At 45.2% G+C, this 18,614-nt stretch overlaps 2 protein-coding genes across 4 annotated transcripts; one reads left to right on the plus strand and one right to left on the minus strand.

Moving 5' to 3' along the window:
- Positions 1-378: 378 nt before the first annotated feature.
- LOC118936261 (protein CutA homolog) lies at positions 379-3,995 on the plus strand. Of its 3 annotated transcripts, none has more exons than XM_036949163.1 (7): positions 380-530; positions 921-1,001; positions 1,285-1,433; positions 2,714-2,773; positions 3,013-3,058; positions 3,295-3,344; positions 3,605-3,995. In XM_036949163.1, exons 2-7 carry the CDS (start codon positions 936-938, stop codon positions 3,702-3,704), a joined length of 471 nt encoding a protein of 156 aa, XP_036805058.1. In that variant the 5' UTR covers positions 380-530; positions 921-935; the 3' UTR covers positions 3,705-3,995. The 3 variants fall into 3 exon arrangements, with proteins under 3 accessions (XP_036805060.1, XP_036805058.1, XP_036805059.1); XM_036949164.1 differs by lacking the exon at positions 380-530 and adding an exon at positions 563-680; XM_036949165.1 differs by lacking the exon at positions 2,714-2,773 and having other exon boundaries at positions 379-530.
- A 4,772-nt stretch (positions 3,996-8,767) lies between these two features.
- LOC110495065 (somatostatin receptor type 5-like) lies at positions 8,768-13,634 on the minus strand. Its single transcript, XM_036948342.1, has 3 exons — positions 13,313-13,634; positions 11,594-12,003; positions 8,768-9,672 (listed from the first exon to the last, which is right to left on the minus strand). Exons 1-3 carry the CDS (start codon positions 13,632-13,634, stop codon positions 8,923-8,925), a joined length of 1,482 nt encoding a protein of 493 aa, XP_036804237.1. The 3' UTR covers positions 8,768-8,922.
- Positions 13,635-18,614: the final 4,980 nt, after the last annotated feature.

Raw genomic sequence — 18,614 nt, forward strand, 5'->3', positions numbered from 1 at the left:
CGGATGTGATGTAGCTAGGAATGTGTGAACTTTCTCGGTGTTACAATAAACTGCAACAAAACAAAAATATGGTGTTACATTTTTTTGTTCTTGATGTGATGCTTTTTAAACAATAAAAGTAAATAAAATACAACACTGATAAACTTTACAGTGAATTCATTTCTGGTCTTGCTTGTCGTGGTGATGTTATATATTTTATGGATTAAGGTTGCCATCTGCTGGCCAAAGTTAACATTGCAGCCATAAACCAGTTTAGCATTTATATACGCTTACATTAATAAGCGAAACGACGTCAATAACATCCCTACGACTGTCTGTATACCACTAGCATTACTAATAATAATACATTTTCCACATTATACGTTTGAAAACTTTAGCATATCGACATAAATCTCGTGCTTCCAGATCTGCTTTTGCATTTACGACCAATTGGTAAACAACCTATCCTGCTTTACGGCAGAGCTTGATCTTTACGTTAGAGAGTGTCAGCAGCACACATTGCATCTAAACTGCTAACATACTGTCTAAAGGTAATTTTAGCTGGACAGTTTGAGTTGCTGTAGCATATGAATGTATTTGCTTTCCCGATATTGAAGAGCCTTTGCATGACATGATTGTGCATTTCGTATAGGAGGATTCTTTCGTTTCAAACCATTTTGCAAAAGTCCTGTCCTGCATTTGTACGTGCCAAGTTACAGCGAGTTGAGCAAACCCACAGTAAAGTCACACCCAATTAGCCGCTAGCTTCGTATTGTATGCTGTTTTTATCTAGTGCTAGTCCATAAGCAGAATTGTACTTTTCACTATTTGGACGTTTGCCTATGGCCGAACTTGTCATGCTATGAACTCATTGAACGTCATCTCTCCCGGGCTGCCATGTATGATTGCTAATGCATGTATGTCACTTGCCCCTGCTGCAGAGTGCTGCATAGGCAATGCGCTTTGGACTGCCTGCTACAGAAGGATTGCAGGCTGGTGGACCTCTGAGGGCATTCTTTGTGGTGAGTATGTGTCCCAAACCACAAGTAGTCGAGCTGTAGTCAAGTAGAATAGACATATTCAAGAAGATGCTTAGCCGTCTGCAATCCAGTTCGTCGTATATGCTTGTTGTCTTGCCAAATGTAACGTACAGTGTAGCAAAATGTAGCCTAGTCCTAGCCATTGTAATATGCAGAAACAGTGAAGTGGGTGATTTGATTTAATGTATTTCTCGTGAAATATTTCCACCATAGAATGTTGTCTGTCAATTCTTCTCCTAACCTCTGTTTACATGGCGACCCCTAGATTGCGTTGCTTAGCGTGTTGATGCTCACGCTGCTGAGGACTGTGGGATTGAGAGCATTCTCCATGGCGTCCGAGACCTACTTGTCGGGCACACACTCCGCTGCCTTCGTCACCTGCCCCAACGAACAGGTGGCTAAAGATCTGGCCAGGTAACGGATAGACACAGACATACACAAACATTCTCATCTGCTATGTATAATTGGGAATCAAGTCAGATGTCACCTCTATAAGACATTTTTATCGGCAATGTTCAGAAAGTTGCACTCTCCCGAATGCGACGTTGATTCACACTACAGGGCCAAACTGAGCCAAGTTGAGCTGAACTGGTTACACATCCACCAGGGCTGAACTGGTTACACACATCCACCAGGGCTGAACCGGTTACACATCCACCAGGGCTGAACTGGTTACACACATCCACCAGGGCTGAACTGGTTACACACATCCACCAGGGATGAACTGATTACACACATCCACCAGGGCTGAACTGGTTACACATCCACCAGGGCTGAACCGGTTACACATCCACCAGGGCTGAACTGGTTACACACATCCACCAGGGCTGAACTGGTTACACACATCCACCAGGGATGAACTGATTACACACATCCACCAGGGCTGAACCGGTTACACATCCACCAGGGCTGAACCGGTTACACATCCACCAGGGCTGAACCGGTTACACATCCACCAGGGCTGAACCGGTTACACATCCACCAGGGCTGAACCGGTTACACATCCACCAGGGCTGAACCGGTTACACATCCACCAGGGCTGAACCGGTTACACATCCACCAGGGCTGAACCGGTTACACATCCACCAGGGCTGAACCGGTTACACATCCACCAGGGCTGAACCGGTTACACATCCACCAGGGCTGAACCGGTTACACACATCCACCAGGGCTGAACTGGTTACACACATCCACCAGGGCTGAACTTGTTACACACATCCACCAGGGATGAACTGATTACACACATCCACCAGGGCTGAACCGGTTACACATCCACCAGGGCTGAACCGGTTACACATCCACCAGGGCTGAACCGGTTACACATCCACCAGGGCTGAACCGGTTACACATCCACCAGGGCTGAACCGGTTACACATCCACCAGGGCTGAACCGGTTACACATCCACCAGGGCTGAACCGGTTACACTTCCACCAGGGCTGAACCGGTTACACATCCATCAGGGCTGAACCGGTTACACATCCACCAGGGCTGAACTGGTTACACATCCACCAGGGCTGATTGAACCGTGCTGGAAAGGACCCTGTCAAAAGAAACTATCAGAGCCAGTATGGTTTGCCGACGCCCTGTAGTCTGAATCATGGATTTGTTCACCATATTGTGCTGGATGCAGTTAATCCATCCAGTCTGATTGGTTGTTGTCATTGTCTCCCCCCCCCCCCCCCCCACCTGACAGAGGAATCGTTGAGAAGAAGCTGGCTGCTTGTGTCAACATCGTCCCCCAAATCACATCTGTGTAAGTGTGGACCATGACGGATCAGAGATTAGAAACTGGGTGGTTTAAGTCCTGAATGCTGATTGGCTGACAGCCGTGGTATATCAGATCGTATACCATGGGTATGACAAAACATTCATTTGTACTGCTGTAATTACGGCACCACGACTAAGGGCTGTATCCAGGCACTCCACCACACATATGAAGGGAATGGAAGGGTTACTGATTGGGATTGGCAACATGTCTCTGTTTCTTGTCAGATATGAGTGGCAGGGGAAGGTCCAGGAGGATAGTGAAGTGTTGCTGGTGAGTATTCACACCTTTTTATTCCTGGTTCGACATGGACCTACAGTGTCTGTAAACATTGAATGAAGACTATATATATATATATATATGCTTGGTTTATCTGAGCGTGGTGTAGCTAAAGTTCTAACTAGGTTCTTCCTGGTTTTAGATGATAAAGACCAGAAGTTCTAACTAGTTTTTTCCTGGTTTTAGATGATAAAGACCAGAAGTTCTAACTAGTTTCTTCCTGGTTTTAGATGATAAAGACCAGAAGTTCTAAGGTTGCATCTCTGGCAGAATATGTTAGGTAAGCTGTGTGTGTGTGTGTGTGTGTGTGTGTGTGTGTGTGTGTGTGTGCGTGCGTTCTTGTATTTCCCTCAGTTATAGGGATGATATGTAGTCTTCATACTAAATCAGGCAGTGGGGGTGTTTAATCAGTCCTTTCCCAGAATTACCATTGACATTTATCAGTGACTCATAGTAACTGTGTACTGTGTGTGTGTGTGTGTGCGTTCATGCATTTGTCTAGCTGTGTGTGTGACTCATGCTGTGTTTGCTTGCTAACAGGTCCAACCACCCGTATGAAGTAGCAGAGGTCATCAGCCTACCCATAGAGCAGGGCAACCCACCCTACCTCAAGTGGCTTGGTGACGCTGTACCAGAATGATGGGTGGATGGAGAGAGGAAGGGATAGGTGGATGGACAGAGGGAGGCTGCGAGAAATGTATTTGGAATAATAAAATCTGCAGAAATGTGACTAAAATGTATTTTTACTGTTTCAGTGTTGTTCTGGTTTTGACCAATAGAGGGATGCAGTGAAAGGGTCTATCTACAGTTAGGTCCAAAATGATTGGCACCCTTGATAAAGACGAGAAAAAAAGCTGTATAAAAAATAAATACTACTAGTACTGAGTGTTATTGTATCATATATTGTATGCTAATAAAGTTGGGGTCAGAATGATTGTTTTCAAACCCACACCCTGTGAGGATAACAGCACAGAGCCTTTTTGTCAAATATTTTTACGATTGGAGAGCACGTTGGAGGGGCCTTACACCGTTCCTCCATACAGAGTCTTTAAGGATCCTTGCTATCGTTTGTCTGCTCTTATGGACTGCCCATGGGGTTATTTTTGGCTTACGCATCTTTTTTTCAACTCAAAACCCACCACTGGTGTGCGTGACCAAAGAGCTCTATTTTTATGTCATCCAACAGATGTAAACACCACTGGCACATGGACTGGATCTGGTGCTTTATCCTCGCAAGGGGAGGTGTTGAAAGCAGGGGCGCCAATCATTTTAGCAAAAAGATAGAGGCAAATATTACTTCTCAAAATGTCTTTCTCTGAGCGGATTAGTATAACATGATATAATAACTGAGCATATAATACAGCTCATTATTTGAATTATTTAATTTATACAGACTTTTTTTGCTCATTTTTATCAAGAGTGCCAATAATTTTAGACCTGACTATTTCCCTGCGTTACTGCCTCAGGCTCGTCATAGATCAGGGGTGTCAATAATTTTAGACCTGACTATTTCCCTACGTTACTGCCTCAGGCTCGTCATAGATCAGGGGTGTCAATAATTTTAGACCTGACTATTTCCCTGCGTTACTGCCTCAGGCTCGTCATAGATCAGGGGTGTCAATAATTTTAGACCTGACTATTTCCCTACGTTACTGCCTCAGGCTCGTCATAGATCAGGGGTGTCAATAATTTTAGACCTGACTATTTCCCTACGTTACTGCCTCAGGCTCGTCATAGATCAGGGGTGTCAATAATTTTAGACCTGACTATTTCCCTACGTTACTGCCTCAGGCTCGCCATAGATCAGGGGTGTCAATAATTTTAGACCTGACTGTTTCCCTGCGTTACTGCCTCAGGCTCGTCATAGATCAGGGGTGTCAATAATTTTAGACCTGACTATTTCCCTACGTTACTGCCTCAGGCTCGTCATAGATCAGGGGTGTCAAACTCATTTCCCCTGCGGGCCACATTCGGTCTTCACCCAATTTGTCCGGATCCGTCTCGTGGACCTTAAGTTTGACACGTCATACATTATCTGATTGCTTTTCCACAATCAATACTGCTGTTAATTTAAAGCGCCGACAAACCGTTCCCTTAACACTCATCAATACTGTTGGAAAGTGACAGAAGGGTTGTCCCGCTGTGATCAGAATATCTGATTGCTCTGATGAACATGTATCTCTTCCATACTGTAGTGTCAGCTGTCAACTGACACCAATGGTATACCAGTGACTTGGAATAAATACAAAAATCACATTATAAGACATTTATTTTTTTCTTCAAACTTCACATTCAATTTGAGGCTTTGTAGTCATCAGCATACACAGTACACATACACTATCTAAACATAAGAATGCCATTTACATAGCCTGGTCCCAGATCAGTTTGTGCTCTTGCCAACTCCATTGCTGTTATTGTCAACCCTAACATGTTTGACATGACAAGGAGTTGGCATGATGGAACAAACAGACTGGCACTAAGGCCAGAAACTATCAGAAAAAGTTGAGATTTTCACCAAAGCAGGAGCTGGGTTCCATCCACACACTCTGGGTGACCAAAGCACCGGCCTGGTCCCAGATCTGTTAGTGCAGTCATCTCCTTGTGGTTGTCAACATGTTTGGCATGACAAGGAGTGGTATGATGGCACAAACAGACTAGTAACCAGGCTACCAAAGCACCACCGTGGGTGAGACATAAGCGTAGACATAAGATTGTTAGAAAGGAACTGATCATTCATTTAAGGTGTGTGACTTTTCCAAACATCTCTCCATACATATCTTCTAATGCAGTGGTTCTCAAACCTCGGAGAATCCCAGACGTTCCATGTATTTGAGATATTCCAGAGCTAGCACACCTGATTCAATTTGTCAACAAATAACTTGATCATTCATTTAATGTATGACGAGCACTTCTCCCAATAACTTATCTTCTAACTTGTTAACTTCTAGCTGTGTGTAGACATAAACTGAGTGTACAAAACATTAGGAACACCTGCTTTTTCCATGCCATAATCCAGGTGAAAGCACAGGAGGTTGGTGGCATCTTAATTGGGGAGAACGGACTCATGCAAATGGCTGGAGTGGAATGGTATCAAATACATCAAACATAGTTTCCATGTGTTTGATACCATTCCATTCGCTCCATTACAGCCATTACTATGAGCCTTCCTCCCCTCAGCAGACTCTACGGGGTGAAAGCTATGATCCCTTATTGATGTCACTTGTCAGTGTAGATGAAGGGGAGGAGACACGTTGAAGAAGGATTTTCAAGCCTTGAGACAATGGATTGTGTCTGTGTGCCATTCAGAGGGTGAATGGGCAAGACAAAAGACAGGAGTGTCTTTGAATGGGGTACTGTATGGTAGTAGGTGTCAGGAGTGTCTTTGAATGGGGTACTGTATGGTAGTAGGTGTCAGGAGTGTCTTTGAATGGGGTACTGTATGGTAGTAGGTGTCAGGAGTGTCTTTGAACGGGGTATGGTAGTAGGTGTCAGGAGTGTCTTTGAACGTGGTACTGTATGGTAGTAGGTGTCAGGAGTGTCTTTGAACGTGGTACTGTATGGTAGTAGGTGTCAGGAGTGTCTTTGAACGTGGTACTGTATGGTAGTAGGTGTCAGGAGTGTCTTTGAATGGGGTACTGTATGGTAGTAGGTGTCAGGAGTGTCTTTGAACGGGGTACTGTATGGTAGTAGGTGTCAGGAGTGTCTTTGAACGTGGTACTGTATGGTAGTAGGTGTCAGGAGTGCCTTTGAACGGGGTACTGTATGGTAGTAGGTGTCAGGAGTGCCTTTGAACAGGGTATGGTAGTAGGTGTCAGGAGTGTCTTTGAACGTGGTACTGTATGGTAGTAGGTGTCAGGAGTGTCTTTGAACGGGGTACTGTATGGTAGTAGGTGTCAGGAGTGCCTTTGAACGTGGTACTGTATGGTAGTAGGTGTCAGGAGTGTCTTTGAACGTGGTACTGTATGGTAGTAGGTGTCAGGAGTGCCTTTGAACGGGGTACTGTATGGTAGTAGGTGTCAGGAGTGCCTTTGAACGGGGTACTGTATGGTAGTAGGTGTCAGGAGTGCCTTTGAACAGGGTATGGTGGTAGGTGTCAGGAGTGCCTTTGAACGTGGTACTGTATGGTAGTAGGTGTCAGGAGTGTCTTTGAACGGGGTACTGTATGGTAGTAGGTGTCAGGAGTGTCTTTGAACGGGGTACTGTATGGTAGTAGGTGTCAGGAGTGTCTTTGAACGACGAACTGAGGCTCGGAAAACAACATGACAAAACACTCAGACTACAGCTACAAAACAATTATGTTCAGATACAAAGTGAACTTAAAGGCCACATTTGATACATTCTCTTATTGAATATGGCACTATGCACTGCCTACATACAGTACATACACAGAAATACTGTATAGCTCTGCTCCGTAGAAAAACAGCTTTGTTCCTATGCAACTACCCAGAAACATATTATCTCAATCTAAATATCAACAAATATGGCTCTGCAAATATCTATCCTTAGTTCCAAAGGCCAACTGCTTTCTGATGGTTCAGCTGCTTCACTCACATAAACAGCATCTGTCTGAAAGGTTCACTAACATTCTCCCCAAACAAAATAGCATTCGACATCAATGTCCACCACAACGTCGCTCAGAAGATATTCCGCTGGATGCCAGTCAAATGAACCGAAGGTCGATATCAGAGTGCGCACAGCTCTTTGATATACCATCCGCCGTAATTGAATCGACTCCACTCCCGTCATCATGAATATGTATGAGAGTTAATCGTGCAGGTGCGCTTCGGTGACATCATTCACTGTAATGATTCCATTCATTCTGATAGATGGAACGTTCCACCAGGGACGAGGTGAGATAGCAATAGAACGGAACTAGATGTCTGTTTGCTTTCGCTTTCAACAGAAGGACACTAATTTGCACTTGTATTGTAAAGCCTCAGACAGAGGCAGTAGGAACTCTCATTGAAATAGCTTATATGACATTTAGAAGAACTGTTACATGATGCTGTTCTTGGATGAAAGGGAACACTTCGTTCCCTGTGATTTTAGTGGTGTCATGAGACTTTTATACTCTGTCTGAAGGCTACTGTTGAAAACATACTGCACTATGAAACTGTCACATAGATACATCATTCAAATACTGACAATATAGTATGTGTTTTTCTCCTTGTGTGCATCTCTGAATAGCCTATTCAAAACTGTATTATGATTCTCAAACATTTCTGTACATTTTTACATTGCGCACTTAGCGTAATACTGAAATTGTTCTGTAAAGATTTGCAAATTCTCAGTCCAATAAAATAACTGATCATCAATTCTTGGCCAAAAAGCTTGGAATTTGAGGCAAGGCAGTTGGTATCATTGTAAGTTCACAGTTGATACTCAAAAGTGTCAATTTAAATGATACATTAACAAACTCGGGGGATAGCCCCAACTGGGGTTTGAACCCAGGTCCAGTGACTGTCAAGCCAACACCTTAATTGTTACCCTAAGAGCTCCAAACCTCTTAACAAGGTTGCTAGGTGTTGGGTTAATGTTGCTACATTCAATCCATATATCTCTGTTCCAATCGACACAGTAGCTCACTACTTAGAATGAGTCACTGTACCGGACATGCAATCCAGCTCCTGGGTAACGTTTCCCCTCGGTACAGATCTAGGATCAGCTTCCCCTCCCCCAACCCTTAACCATGAGTGGGGAAAATGCAAAACTGACCCAAGATCAGCGTGTCTAGGAGCAGCTTCACCATCATTCTATACACTGTACAGTGTCCATATTAGGACAGCCTCAGTCTCAGCAAGACGTGTCCGTATCAGTGGTATACTAGTATGGACATTGGGAAAAAGCTTATTTATGAGTTACAGGTAGCTGATCTCTAGCTTGGGGCTCTTCTCCACTGTGTCTGGACGTGACCTGTTACTTTCACTCTTTGATCCATTGGCAAGAGTGGAGGCAGCGACAGTAGGCCCCAATTCTAAGCCTGGGCCTTTCCCAGCCTCCTCCCCAGCTTTAGCCCTCTGCCCCAGGGGTACCGTCTCCACATTTCCCCCCGGAGTGAACAAGATCCTGGAGCTCTCAACTTGTCCTCCTCCGTTCCCGTTCTGTGCAATCCTGCAGTTCTCTCTCATCTGAGTGGCATCTTCTCTTCTCTCCATCTCTATCCCGTTCTCCTCTTCCTCCTCCACTTCTTCCTCCCCTCCTTCATGAGACTTGGTGACCCCCAGGCCATCTCGCGGCTCGGGCGCAATTCCCCTCCAGAGCTCTGCAGGGCGCTGCAGCTCGGTGGCTGCCGCTCTCTCGTGGTTCTCCACCCTCCTCGAAGAACGACAAAGAGCCTTCCGGAACCCTCTCTTAAAATTATCGGACAGGAATCCGTAAATTATTGGGTTAGCGCAGCTATTAGTGTACGATAGGACCACCACAAAGTAGTACAGCCCCCGGAATTCGCCCGGTAACAGGATTAGCAGGTTAACGATGTTGAGGATGTAGAATGGGAGCCAGCACAACACGAACACTGCTACCACGACAACCACCATGCGGGTGATCTTGCGTTCGGACTTCCTGCGTCGGGAGGAGGTGGACCGGGCCCGTTTCCCCGCGTTGCGCACCTTCGAATCAAAACAAAACAATTCAACTTTATTGGCAGTTAAAACATCTCAGCACACTTTACAATTAAATATAATATAAAAGTTAAGTCAGCAATATAACACATGTAGGGTAGGCTGCTGTAGGGTAGGCCCCTGTAGGGTAGGCCAATGTAGGGTAGGCCAATATAGGGTAGGCCCCTGTAGGGTAGGCCAATATAGCGTTTGCCCCTGTAGGGTAGGTCCCTGTAGCGTAGGCCACTGTAGGGTATGCCCCTGTAGGGTAGGCCACTTTAGGGTAGGCCAATGTAGGGTAGGCCACTTTAGGGTAGGACCCACTGTAGGGTAGACCAATGTAGGGTAAGTCACTTTAGGGTAGGCCACTTTAGGGTAGGCCATGGAAGGGTAGACCACTGTAGGGTAGACCATTGTAGGGTAGGCCACTGTAGGGTAGGACACTCCACCCCTTCGCCAGAGAACAGTGGAGGCTGCTGAGGGGAGGACGGCTCATAATACTGACTGGAATGGAGTCAATTGAATGGTATCAAACACATCAAAGACATGGACTCCATTCCAAGCATTATTATGAACCGTCCTCCCCTCAGCAGCCTCCACTGACAGAGACCCACTCCCTGTGTGTCCTTCCCTCAGCAGCCTCCACTGACAGAGACCCATTCCCTGTGTGTCCTCCCCTCAGCAGCCTCCACTGACGGAGACCCACTCCCTGTGTGTCCTCCCCTCAGCAGCCTCCACTGACAGAGACCCATTCCCTATGTGTCCTCCCCTCAGCAGCCTCCACTGACAGAGACCCACTCCCTGTGTGTCCTCCCCTCAGCAGCCTCCACTGACAGAGACCCACTCCCTGTGTGTCCTCCCCTCCGGCTCCTGACCCAGACATTAAAGATGTTGAAACATTTCTGTTTGTTGTCAGATGTAACAGGTCAGATGTAACAGGTCAAATGTAACAGGTCAGATGTAACAGGTCAGATGTTACAGGTCAGATGTAACAGGTCAGATGTAACAGGTCAGATACTACAGGTCAGATGTAACGGGTCAGATGTAACAGGTCAGATGTAACAGGTCAGATGTAACAGGTCAGATGTAACAGGTCAGATGTTACAGGTCAGATGTAACAGGTCAGATGTAACAGGTCAGATGTTACAGGTCAGATGCAACAGGTCAGATGTAACGGGTCAGATGTAACAGGTCAGATGTAACAGGTCAGATGTAACAGGTCAGATGTAACAGGTCAGATGTTACAGGTCAGATGTAACAGGTCAGATGTAACAGGTCAGATGTAACAGGTCAGATGTTACAGGTCAGATACTACAGGTCAAATGTAACGGGTCAGATGTAACAGGTCAGATGTAACAGGTCAGATGTAACAGGTCAGATGTAACAGGTCAGATGTTACAGGTCAGATGTAACAGGTCAGATGTAACAGGTCAGATGTTACAGGTCAGATGCAACAGGTCAGATGCTACAGGTCAGATGCTACAGGTCAGATACTACGGGTCAGATGTAACGGGTCAGATGTAACAGGTCAGATGTAACAGGTCAGATGTAACAGGTCAGATGTAACAGGTCAGATGTAACAGGTCAGATGTAACAGGTCAGGGCCGGAGTAGAGAACCGCACAAGGAAGGGTTCCCTGGAAGAGGGCCAAGTGGTCCTGCCCCTCAAAACAAATGCCTCTCACAATGTCTGTCTGATTTAAGGGAAGTATAAATAAATCAGTGGTAAGATGAGACAAAGACATCAGAACACATTTATTTCATGTAACAACGGAGGTGAAGCAACACCTGGGTCTATGTTACCAATCAACAATGATGTTTCCTCACAAAGGACATACTGGTTCAGTCTAAGTATAACAGACAGGCCTCCCAAGTAGTGTAAAATAGCTATTTTTTCCCTTTTAAGTGCGGAAGTAGTCATAGATTCTGACCTTGATCACAATGAGCAGGTAGCAGAGACAGATGACGAGTAGCGGTCCGAAGAACCCGACCGTGCACGTGTACACGATGAACGATGCCTTCCAGACCTCGGCTGGCTCAGGCCACACTATACTACAGTTCCCATCATCCTCCAGTACGTCCGCAAACACCACCACGGGCAGCACCACCACAAACGACACTGCCCACACCGCCGCGTTCACCGCCTTGGCCACGTGCGGTCGCCTCCACCACGACGACCGTATGGGATGGACCACTGCGAGGTAGCGGTCGATGGACATGACCGTGAGACAGAAGATGGCGGTGAACTGGTTGATGGCGTCCACAGTCATGACCACACGGCACATGAGAGAACCAAACGGCCAGGAGAGAAGAGCGTTCTGGACCGCCAGGAAGGGGAGGCCTAGAGGAAGTCAAATCAAATCTAACTATATTGACAGTGCAATTAGTCACTTCGCTCCCACCTACATGTACAGATTACGTCAACTAGCCTGTAACCCTGCACACTGACTGTACCGGTGCCCCCTGTATATAGCCTCGTTATTCTTATTGTGTTACTTTTTGTTATTACTTTTTATTTTAGTCTACTTGGTAAATATGTTCTTCTTGAACTGCACTGTTGGTTAAGGGCTGCACTGTTGGTTAAGGGCTGCACTGTTGGTTAAGGGCTGCACTGTTGGTTAAGGGCTGCACTGTTGGTTAAGGGCTACACTGTTGGTTAAGGGCTACACTGTTGGTTAAGGGCTGCACCGTTGGTTAAGGGCTGCACCGTTGGTTAAGGGCTGCACTGTTGGTTAAGGGCTGCACCGTTGGTTAAGGGCTGCACTGTTGGTTAAGGGCTGCACTGTTGGTTAAGGGCTACACTGTTGGTTAAGGGCTGCACTGTTGGTTAAGGGCTACACTGTTGGTTAAGGGCTGCACCGTTGGTTAAGGGCTGCACTGTTGGTTAAGGGCTGCACTGTTGGTTAAGGGCTGCACTGTTGGTTAAGGGCTGCACTGTTGGTTAAGGGCTACACTGTTGGTTAAGGGCTACACTGTTGGTTAAGGTCTACACTGTTGGTTAAGGGCTACACTGTTGGTTAAGGGCTGCACTGTTGGTTAAGGGCTACACTGTTGGTTAAGGGCTGCACTGTTGGTTAAGGGCTGCACTGTTGGTTAAGGGCTACACTGTTGGTTAAGGTCTACACTGTTGGTTAAGGGCTACACTGTTGGTTAAGGGCTGCACTGTTGGTTAAGGTCTACACTGTTGGTTAAGGGCTGCACTGTTGGTTAAGGGCTACACTGTTGGTTAAGGTCTACACTGTTGGTTAAGGGCTACACTGTTGGTTAAGGGCTGCACCGTTGGTTAAGGGCTGCACCGTTGGTTAAGGGCTTGTAAGTAAAGCATTTCACAGTAAAGTTTACACTTGTTGTATTTGGCACATGTAGCAAATACAGTTTGATTTGATTTAAAAACGATTTTAAAACCGCACACTTACATTGGATTTGAAGTGCATTTAAAACTGCAACACACTTTACAGTAAAATGATCAAATGAAAGAAATACTGTAAGATGATCAAAAAGCAGACTGACCACTACGGTCATATTTAGTTACATTTCACGTGAAACAGAATGTGAGCTTGCAAAATAAGGCTGGTTTAACAAGGCTAATAACAGAGTTGAATAAACAACACCTTGAAAAACCACAATGAAAGCACAAAAGAAACACTGACCTAGCATGAATAGCTCATCAGCGATGGCCAGGTTGAGTATATAGATGTTAGTGACCGACTCCGTCCTCACATAGTGTAAAACAATGTAGATGACCAATGTGTTGCCCACCAGGCCGATCACACAGACTGCTACATAGATGAGGGGGATAAGGACCCCTGCTATAGTGAGTTGGAAACCCCCCACGCCTCCACCGCCAGGGTTGGTCCAGTTGTGGTAGGATCCATTGAAGAAAGGGTCAGGGGTGAGGAGGAAGAGAGGGGAGGGGGGGAAGGTGTTGGGCTCAGGCATTGAGGGGGCGGCTGTGGGGAGGTAGATGGTCATGTTGTTGGTTGTGGTATAATGGGTGGGTGGGTTGAGGTTGACCTCAGTGCTGGACCTGTCTGGGAGACAGCAAGAGAAGTCAGTGTGTGAGAGAAGAAATACTGATATCTTTATGCATTCTCAAAACAACAACGCTATTATGTTAAAGCATCCAAGACACTACAGGACATGAGCAACAATCAAAGAAAATAACCCACTAATATATTTTTTTTTTAATTCTCCCAAATTCAGTTTTCTCCATTTTGTTTCTCTAGGTGTCCATTTTTGTCCAGTTTCCCAGGTTTTCCCTCTCAAAGTCACACCTTTTTTTTATATAGAAAAGTCCACAAAAATGGTTAAACCACATCAAGAGACCACTTTTGAGGTCTTGATTTTTGTAAATATTTGTACATTTTTGGGTGTAGTTACCCTTTAACTCCAGTGGGCACCAGCAAGAGGCTGTTATTAAGATGTGTGAAACAAAACAAATACCCACTGGATTGATGCAAATAATCCTGATATAGTTCTGCCAGGTAAGCATAGGCTACTTTGTAGTCAACATTTAATCGAGAATATTGTTGGAAAAGCCTTTCCATCTACCAGAAGACTTTTCACTAGCGTCATCGCACACACACAGACAGGGCATTGTTGTTGCCTCTTCAGAAAGTTGCAGGAAATAAGAATCACTGATGCATTCTGTTCATGGTTTATAATACAATAATACATTTTCAGTACATTTAGTTGATTCCCTACTAAGTTCAATACATTTAGTTGATTCCCTACTAAGTTCAGTACATTTAGTTGATTCCCTACTAAGTTCAGTACATTTAGTTGATTCCCTACTAAGTTCAGTACATTTAGTTGATTCCCTACTAAGTTCAGTACATTTAGTTGATGCCCTACTCAGTTCAGTACATTTAGTTGATTCCCTACTAAGTTCAATACATTTAGTTGATTCCCTACTAAGTTCAGTACATTTAGTTGATGCCCTACTCAGTTCAATACATTTAGTTGATTCCCTACTAAGTTCAGTACATTTAGTTGATTCCCTACTAAGTTCAGTACATTTAGTTGATGCCCTACTCAGTTCAATACATTTAGTTGATTCCCTACTAAGTTCAATACATTTAGTTGATTCCCTACTAAGTTCAGTACATTTAGTTGATGCCCTACTCAGTTCAATACATTTAGTTGATTCCCTACTAAGTTCAATACATTTAGTTGATGCCCTACTCAGTTCAATACATCTAGTTGATTCCCTACTAAGTTCAATACATTAAGTGTCACGTTTGTTGGAATGAATATCGGACCAAGGTATGTTGAGTTCCACATAATTTTAATGAATAAAGTGAAACTTAGCAAAGACAAAAACAAATAAACAATAAACTAACCGTGACTACAGAGATGCAATAACTCAAAACAGTATCCCATAACACACAGGTGGAAAAAATGCTACTTACGTATGATCCCCAATTAGAGACAACGATAGCCAGCTGCCTCTAATTGGGAATCATACCAAAACAAACTAGAACCCCACATAGAAAATATAAACTAGACTAAACTAAGGCTTTCTATGGTCAGGACGTGACATTAAGTTGATTCCCTACTAAGTTATAACATGTTGTGCCATAAAGGCTTTATGAAGGCTTGGTGCATAGGACAACCACAGTAAAGTGTTACCCATTCTAATTGTGAACTACCTGAACTACAGACCCCAGCAGCAACATCAGCCAGAACCAGAACACAACAACAACACATACAGGACCTGGACAGGCGTGGGCGCCGGGCTAATATGTTCACAACTTGTTGTTTTTGTAGTCGCCATCATCGCTCCTTAATAAAGTGGACGCTGTACGCACACGTGCACGTACACACACGTACACACACACACACACACACACACACACACACACACACACACACACACACACACACACACACACACACACACTCCTGTACTGCAGTAATGGAAGGTAATTGGCTCTCTATTAGTGGACGCAACCCAGACGCTCATGTCGAGAACAGGGCATGACTTCTACAACACTGTTGGTGATTAACTGCTGAACAAGGGAACAAGGGAGTGAGAAAGGGTAGGGATGGGGGGTGGAGGAAAAAAGGAGATGGAGAGAGAGATGAGGAGTGATAGAATGAGGGGGAAGGACATATGGAGAGAACGAGAGATAGAGATTTGGAGAGAGAGAGAAGGAGAGAGATATGGAGAAAGAGAGAGAGAGATGGAGAGAGAGAGAGAGAGAGAGAGACAGAGAGAGTGGGAGTGAGAGAGAAAGAGAGAGAGAGAGAGAGAGAGAGAGAGAGATGTTAATATGACATGAGAGATGGAGACATGATGGCCAGCTCAGATGTGGATTGGTACAGTTTGAGATAGACAGAGAGAGAGAGAGAGAGAGAGAGACAGAGAGAGAGAGAGAGAGAGACAGAGAGAGAGAGAGAGAGAGAGAGAGAGACAGAGAGAGAGAGAGAGAGAGAGAGAGAGAGAGAGAGAGAGAGAGAGAGATGTTAATATGACATGAGAGATGGAGACATGATGGCCAGCTCAGATGTGGATTGGTACAGTTTGAGGTTTCGACCTCCCAGATGTTTGCCTTATAAATACATGGGTGTGTTTGAAGAAGACTTTTCCAGAGGAAGTCCCATAATCTGTCATACAACCGACACGTCACGCTTCCTATGTGCTGCTCCAATACAGAAACCATTCAAACACGCTGATGAGTAAAAGCCTATTATAAATCAGGTTGTTTCCATTTCAGACCTAAAATGTATACCAGTTGATGTAAAAAAAGAAGATTGAATTGGTGAAGATGGTCACTAAAGAATGAAAGAATGGAAGAAAGGAGGTTTTGTAAATAAGAATAATGAAACAAAAGGTGTAATGTATATTTTTTCCTTTATTTAACTAGTTAAGAACAAATTTGTATTTACAAAGGCGGCCTAACCTGGACTCCCCTATTGGACTCCCCTATTGGACTCCCCTATTGGACTCCCAATCAAGGCTGGATGTGGTGTAACCTGGATTTTAACCAGGTACCAGCAGTGATGCTTCTTTCACTGAGATGCAGTGTCTCAGACCACTGCACCAGACAGGAGTCCAAGAGAACGCAAGAACTAGAGAGAGAGAAAGAAAGAAAATTGACACTAATGCACAACAGCACTCTACTGCACCTCACAGTCTATACCACTCATACAGCACAGACCTTAGATCTATTAGACAACAGAGAGAAGCTCTTAGAGATAGAGGCGTCACTCCGTGATGTCACTCCACCCTCCACAGAGAGAAGCTCTTAGAGATAGAGGCGTCACTCCGTGATGTCACTCCACCCTCCACAGAGAGAAGCTCTTAGAGATAGAGGATGTGACGTCACTCCACCCTCCACAGAGAGAGGTTCTTAGAGATAGAGGACGTGATGTCACTCCACCCTCCACAGAGAGAAGCTCTTAGAGATAGAGGATGTGACATCACTCCACCCTCCACAGAGAGAGGCTCTTAGAGATAGAGGATGTGACATCACTCCACCCTCCACAGAGAGAAGCTCTTAGAGATAGAGGATGTGACATCACTCCACCCTCCACAGAGAGAGGCTCTTAGAGATAGAGGACGTGACATCACTCCACCCTCCACAGAGAGAAGCTCTTAGAGATAGAGGATGTGACATCACTCCACCCTCCACAGAGAGAGGCTCTTAGAGATAGAGGATGTGACATCACTCCACCCTCCACAGAGAGAAGCTCTTAGAGATAGAGGATGTGACATCACTCCACCCTCCACAGAGAGAGGCTCTTAGAGATAGAGGATGTGACATCACTCCACCCTCCACAGAGAGAAGCTCTTAGAGATAGAGGACGTGACATCACTCCACCCTCCACAGAGAGAGGCTCTTAGAGATAGAGGACGTGACATCACTCCACCCTCCACAGAGAGAGGCTCTTAGAGATAGAGGATGTGACATCACTCCACCCTCCACAGAGAGAGGCTCTTAGAGATAGAGGATGTGACATCACTCCACCCTCCACAGAGAGAAGCTCTTAGAGATAGAGGATGTGACATCACTCCACCCTCCACAGAGAGAGGCTCTTAGAGATAGAGGATGTGACATCACTCCACCCTCCACAGAGAGAGGCTCTTAGAGATAGAGGATGTGACATCACTCCACCCTCCACAAAGAGAGGCTCTTAGAGATAGAGGACGTGACATCACTCCACCCTCCACAGAGAGAGGCTCTTAGAGATAGAGGATGTGATGACATCACTCCACCCTCCACAGAGAGAAGCTCTTAGAGATAGAGGATGTGACATCACTCCACCCTCCACAGAGAGAGGCTCTTAGAGATAGAGGATGTGACATCACTCCACCCTCCACAGAGAGAGGCTCTTAGAGATAGAGGATGTGACATCACTCCACCCTCCACAGAGAGAGGCTCTTAGAGATAGAGGATGTGACATCACTCCACCCTCCACAAAGAGAGGCTCTTAGAGATAGAGGATGTGACATCACTCCACCCTCCACAGAGAGAGGCTCTTAGAGATAGAGGATGTGACATCACTCCACCCTCCACAGAGAGAAGCTCATAGAGATAGAGGATGTGACATCACTCCACCCTCCACAGAGAGAAGCTATTAGAGATAAAGGTTGTGACATCACTCCACCTTCCACAGAGAGAGGCTCTTAGAGATAGAGGACGTGACATTACTCCACCCTCCACAGAGAGAGGCTCTTAGAGATAGAGGAAGTGACATCACTCCACCCTTGAAAGAGGAAGATACATGGGGCATAACTAGGGTGTCCAATCCAAAGCGCATGTTTTCTTGTTAATTGTGTAGAAAATCCTATCAGAAGACCAATGGTCCAAACCTAATTTCTCTATCATAATCTGTTTCAAAGTTATTGGTGTTTTTACCCATGTAGGAGGGTGAATAAATCAATGGAGGCATGAGAAAGGAAAGTGCTCATAAATCAGGAGAATAGCCAGGTGTCAGCTAGGCTGG

The sequence above is a fragment of the Oncorhynchus mykiss genome, chromosome 17 (assembly GCF_013265735.2).
Source record: "Oncorhynchus mykiss isolate Arlee chromosome 17, USDA_OmykA_1.1, whole genome shotgun sequence".
NCBI lineage: Eukaryota > Metazoa > Chordata > Actinopteri > Salmoniformes > Salmonidae > Oncorhynchus > Oncorhynchus mykiss.

Coding starts and splice junctions, on each gene's coding strand:
- LOC118936261 (XM_036949163.1), top strand. CDS start 936: ATGCGCTTTGGACTGCCTGCTACAGAAGGATTGCAGGCTGGTGGACCT. Junction 1,434..2,713: donor GTGGCTAAAGATCTGGCCAG/GTAACGGATAGA, acceptor CCCACCTGACAG/AGGAATCGTTGAGAAGAAGC. Junction 3,345..3,604: donor TCTCTGGCAGAATATGTTAG/GTAAGCTGTGTG, acceptor GCTTGCTAACAG/GTCCAACCACCCGTATGAAG.
- LOC110495065 (XM_036948342.1), bottom strand. CDS start 13,634: ATGACCATCTACCTCCCCACAGCCGCCCCCTCAATGCCTGAGCCCAAC. Junction 12,004..13,312: donor TGATGAGCTATTCATGCTAG/GTCAGTGTTTCT, acceptor GACTTCCTCTAG/GCCTCCCCTTCCTGGCGGTC. Junction 9,673..11,593: donor ACCTGCTCATTGTGATCAAG/GTCAGAATCTAT, acceptor TTTGATTCGAAG/GTGCGCAACGCGGGGAAACG.